The 5,529-nt window shown below is 42.5% G+C and overlaps 1 protein-coding gene across 2 annotated transcripts; it reads left to right on the top strand.

Annotated features, from left to right (window-relative positions):
• The first annotated feature begins 1,135 nt into the window (after window positions 1-1,135).
• On the top strand, window positions 1,136-5,181 carry Cfl2 (cofilin 2). 2 transcript variants are annotated; one of them, NM_001108982.2, is made up of 4 exons: window positions 1,136-1,272; window positions 2,195-2,502; window positions 2,618-2,694; window positions 2,780-5,181. In NM_001108982.2, the coding sequence occupies exons 1-4, from the start codon at window positions 1,270-1,272 to the stop codon at window positions 2,890-2,892; spliced, it is 501 nt and encodes a 166-aa protein (NP_001102452.2). In that variant the 5' UTR covers window positions 1,136-1,269; the 3' UTR covers window positions 2,893-5,181. The 2 variants fall into 2 exon arrangements, with proteins under 2 accessions (NP_001102452.2, XP_006240166.1); XM_006240104.5 differs by lacking the exon at window positions 1,136-1,272 and adding an exon at window positions 1,330-1,534 and having other exon boundaries at window positions 2,780-3,728.
• The last annotated feature ends 348 nt before the right edge of the window (window positions 5,182-5,529 follow it).

Below are 5,529 nucleotides of genomic sequence, written 5' to 3'. Positions count from 1 at the left end.
ACACACACATGTGCATGAGTAAAACTAAAAGGATTCTTTTATATTTATTTTTTATGTGTGTGCACATGTGCAGGTGCTTATGGAAGCTAGAAGAGGGAGTCAGAGCCCCTGGAGCTGAAGTCACATGTGTGCTGCCTGACATGGGTACAGGGTACTACCAAGCTTGATGACTCAAGTTTAATTCCCAGGGTCCACAGGAGAGAGGAGAAATGACTCCCATGAATTGTCTTTTTGACCTTCTTCATGTGTGCCATAGCATTCTCTCTCTCTCTCTCTCTCTCTCTCTCTCTCTCTCTCTCTCTCTCTCACACACACACACACACACACACACACAGAGAGAGAGAGAGAGAGAGAGAGAGAGAGAGAGAGAGAGAGAGAGAGAGAGGTATTCTTCTAGTAATCTCAATACATCCCATTTACAGGGGAAAAGAAATGTAACTCTAGTAGCTTCTGTTCTTACTTGGGTTATAATTCTGTCCAAGGTATCTCCAGAGCATTTTGTGACTTCTCCCTCTTCTTGCAGGATTACAGGTGTAAGCCAACACCCCTGCTTCTCATTCTGCCTTTGCTTAGTACTTCAATCACTGAGGTAATATTTACAGTGTTTGTTCTCCTTTTAGTGATAAGAGGGGTCTAAACCCAGGGAGACGGTGCTTGCCTGTAATCCCAACACCTGCAGGATGGAGGCATGATCAGTTCAAGGTCATCTGCAGCTACATCATGTATCAAGAGACCTGCAAAGGCTCCAAATGAGATCCTGTCTCCATTCAAACACACAAAGAAGAGAAAGATCTAAGCGATTCATTCAAAGTTGGGGCTTTCCAAAAGGAACCCGAAATGTTACAATGCTGACCCTTTCAGTGAAAAGCACAGGTGAATGAAGCAAGGAGCTCTACTCTACCACCGCACCCCGTTTCCTCTCGTCGCAACCACGGAGCAGCGCCCGGAGCCCGCGAACCGCTCGAGCGACGAACCCGGATGGTCGCTACGTCCAGCATCAGGGCTCCCGCCGCCACTGCGTTGTTCTTCTAGCGGTTCTGGAGCTCGGGGGTCAGGCGGAGGACACCGGCCGGCGGCGGGGGGCGGGGCCGGACCACGTGACCGCCCCGCCCGCCCTGCGGCCCTCCAGCCCGCCGCCCGCCCGGCTGCAGCTCCCGGCGTCCCCTGCACTCTCTGCTGCCCGCCGCCGGCCCCTCCTTCTTCTCATTCCAGTGCCACCGAGCCGGAGCCGTAGCCGCCGCTGCCGCAGCAACCTCAGCCGCGGGCACTATGGTAAGGTGGGCGCGCTGGCGGGGGATGCTGGGCGCGGCGCGGAGCCCCGCGCGGCCGCCATCTTACCCTGCCTGGGCCTGTGCGGTGGGCGCTTCCGCGCTGCGGGCCGGGGGCTCGAGGCCCTGCGACAAGCGGGCCGCTCGGAGTCCTGAGGCGGGAGAGCCTGGCGCAGGCCTGGCGCGAGAGGGTCGCTCCTTGGGCCACGGCTCCGCGTGCTGCTCAGCCCTGCGCGGCTTAATGTTTTTAACTCGCGCGCTTTAAGGTTGGTACGTGCCCAGAAGCTTCTGGGTGAGGGTCTAGGAGGCCCGCCATAACACCACTCTGAGGAGATTTGAGCAGGTAGAAACCTATTTTAAAACGCTTTCTCGCCGTAGGAAGCCTTTTCACTGGACCCGTTAGTTTCAAAGCGGCTGCCAATGGGCGGTGGGGCGTTTTTGCTGTAAGCCGCAGCGGTTGGAGTTTACACTTGATTCTCTTTCCTTCTGTGGAAGCAGCAGTGGCTAAGACGGCTTTAAAGAAAAAAAAAATAGTAGAAGCGTTAACTGAAATCCTGGAGTGTTTTTTAAGGCCCGCAGAGTTGACACAATACAGAAGGTATTTTTGCTGCTGCTCCTGAAGCTCTGACATCACCCAGTGAAATAGGAAACATTTCAGGCATGGCTCAACTCTATTTGTCCCTTCCCACCTCCCGTTAGCGTTTCTCTCCATACTCCTTTAAGAAGGATGAATGGGCAGTATGAGTTAGACATTTTGGCCGTATCTTCTGATATTTAAATGTGACCGATCTAATAGGACCGCTTACGTTGTTTGGTGCAGTTTTTAATAGTCTGGCCAGACTGAAGTTGAAGCCTTGTTAGTAGTCAACGGTTTTGGTTAAAATCAAAATCCTTGTTCTAAATTCCCATCCTTTGTTTGTTTTCAGGCATCTGGAGTTACAGTGAATGATGAAGTCATCAAAGTTTTTAATGATATGAAAGTAAGAAAATCTTCTACCCAGGAGGAGATCAAAAAAAGAAAGAAAGCAGTTCTCTTCTGTTTAAGCGATGACAAAAGACAAATAATTGTAGAGGAAGCAAAGCAGATCTTGGTGGGTGACATTGGTGATACTGTAGAGGACCCCTACACATCTTTTGTGAAGTTGCTACCTCTGAATGATTGCCGATATGCTTTGTACGATGCCACATACGAAACAAAAGAGTCTAAGAAAGAAGACCTAGTATTTATATTCTGGTGTGTAAAAACAAAAGAAAAAACGTACTTTTAAAAATGCAAGGATTATTATTATTATCATAGTCGGTTTTTGCCTTTGTTTTTCTTTTGAAATTCAACATTTTCTCCCCCGTAGGGCTCCTGAAAGTGCACCGTTAAAAAGCAAGATGATTTATGCTAGCTCTAAAGATGCCATTAAAAAGAAATTTACAGGTATAAACATTGATTGTTTTGTACAGAATAAAGTGACTTTTTCTTGATTGTAAGGTTAACGGGTTTTGCTTTTTTTTCTTTTTAGGTATTAAACATGAGTGGCAAGTAAATGGCTTGGACGATATTAAGGACCGCTCGACACTGGGAGAGAAACTGGGAGGCAGTGTTGTAGTTTCCCTGGAAGGAAAGCCACTGTAAAATAATAGCCAAGTGCCATTTGATCTTAAGGGGCTTACATTTATTTCTCCAGCTCAGTCCACTGGAATTGTATTAGGTTTTGTTTTTTGTTTATTCCCTTTCCACTGGTCCCGTTCAACACAATGAATGAGTGAATATAAGAAGCCTGTCAGTGATCGCCATTAGACTGTTTCATATGGTTACTTTCTGTAGATCCCAAGGAATGCCTTCCCGTCCTATTTTAGCCAAAACAACTGGTTCCATGCCTTCCTTGCGTGAGCACTACAACGGATTGTCAGCGTGAATAGCTTAGAGTACTACAGAGGGTGAGCTAATTGAATGCCTTGAAAGTATTCTCCACTGGTCATATGGGAAACTTGTTTCAGTATTATTTATAGTCGAGCTGCACTTGATCACAGTTCTCTGCGGCACTGGAGCAGTCACACACCTCACCCGCCTTGGCTCGCCTATTGTGACATGGCAGCACAGGTTTAACACTATTGGTTAAAAGCACTTTTATTTTGTAATGCGTTTAGTCCCTTATAAAGAATGCCAATTAAGTTTCATTACCTGTCCTCAATTTATCCTAGTATCTCAGTGTTCATTTTTCTTACCTGCATATTTTCTTCAAAGGAATAGCTGTGTTGATGTCTTTGGATTCCCAATGAGTGTACACTACTGTATAATTATAGGAGTTTTATGTTTACCATATGAGTCTTGAAACACTACAGATATTTTGAATATCAGTCATGATGGCAATTTCTGTATAAAAGAGCCTTAAATGGAACATTGTTTTGAGATCAAACTCCCTGCCCTCATAAAAGTGGCCACGTTGCAATAAAAATTGTGGCAGATTACAGAATGTTGCCTTGTTTTCCTTGGAAATTTTGCAAATTATTATGTGAAAGTTTAGGGTAAATGGTGACTAAGCTCTGCACTGGTATTTGGAATTTTTTTCCTTTAATCTTTGGTTTAAAATATCTTAAAATCACTTATATACAATCATTAAAAGAGTGGTACTTTTACAAATGTTTATGTTACAATATGGAGATCAAAATTTTTCTGCACTTTGGCATACTCCACTTAATTTGTTCTCTAGATAAATTAGGAGATTAATTCAGAGTTAAGTTATAAATAATTGAGTCGGATGAATAGGATGTTTTATTACTTGGTCATAATGAAAATAATTTGTAAAATGTCATTCAAAGGTTTAATGATGATTGTGATATTTAGGAAAGTCTGTTTCAGCCACAATTCCTTAATATCTTTTCCAAATTGAATTGGAGGAGAAAATAGTATAGCAGTCTTAAACATTAGTAATGGGATTTGGCTGTGGTCCCGAGCGTTCTCCTTCCTTATAGAGAACTTGATCTGCTCAGTGTGCGCTCTTTGCTATTAGCCAGAGCTATTTATGGCAAACACATGCTTTTGTATCTTGTCATAGTCATCCACAGATGGCAAAACTGGACTTGATTCTACCGGTATGCAAGGCAGGAGTGCTAGTGAGCAGTCGTTTGTGGCTCTGGACTCCATTGCCGTAGCCTGTGGAGTGCTTTTATCAGAATATAGGAAATGAAATGTCCTTTTTAAAAATATGTGGAAGTAATTTGGGTGTAATTAATTTTTTTCTAACTTTTTGAAAGTTTTTTTTCTTCAGATGAGAACATTAACATAGTGGTTAAATGTCTAGGCTTCCATTTAAAACTACACAACTGAACGTGGGATCTTTTTAGCACTAAGCAATTTTATTTCAGCCTTTCAGCTGTCGCTGTGAGTTGTTCCAGACCTTTCTGTGGCTTTTTGGTAAGGCTGCTAATAAGCAAAGCATGAGAATGGTGTATGCTAAACCATATGTTTAAACTGATCTTTGCACCAAAGGACTTTTTCACCAAGTTATTTTGTTATTCTTCCAAATATTAAGAGATTTTTAAAAAGTAAAGGAGTGACCTTTTTTTTTTATAGCTGATTTCTCAATTTCTTTATATGCTTTTTTAGAATAATTTCAAAGATTAAGTGCTGCTTTAAACTATTATACTTTGAGTTTTAGATTGGCCAAATACATTAATGTAGTTAAATTCATCTTTAAAGTACACATATGTGCCTAGAGCCAAAAAAAATAATGATTTAATTTATGATCTTATGTTGAGACTAATTTGACATCTTATTTTACAGTCATTTACAGTGAAACAATGTTCCAGGTAGCTTTAAAAGCTATACGGTGCTAATTAGTAAAATATTAAGGGCAATATTTTACTGCTAGCTTGCAAAATTTTAAGTGTTTTAAAAATAAAATACATGAAAATATTTAAAGCTGTTCAGATGTGTTTACTTCCATTTTAAACACTGAAAGTGGGAAAACTAAGATTGTGGATTACAGAGGCAGTATTATCTGCAGCCCTTTTCAGGATTTTAGTTCCTATGCTTTTGTTTAGGAATCCTGTTTCAGGCCCAAGAGATGGCCAATAGGTAAAGACTGTGGAAGCCTGGCCATCTGACCACAGTTCCCACTTAACAGAGGAAGGAACAAAGGGGCACATACGTGTGCACATACACACATCATGCACACAGAAACACAGTAATAGTAGATATGGGGTTTTAGAAATCCCAATTTCAGAATTCGGCTTGATGGCGCATATCTGAAATCCCAGCACTCAAGGG

The sequence above is a fragment of the Rattus norvegicus genome, chromosome 6, assembly GCF_036323735.1.
Source record: "Rattus norvegicus strain BN/NHsdMcwi chromosome 6, GRCr8, whole genome shotgun sequence".
Lineage (NCBI taxonomy): Eukaryota > Metazoa > Chordata > Mammalia > Rodentia > Muridae > Rattus > Rattus norvegicus.
The sequence above is the reverse complement of the archived record's forward strand: the minus strand, read 5'-3'. Positions and strand labels throughout refer to the sequence as shown.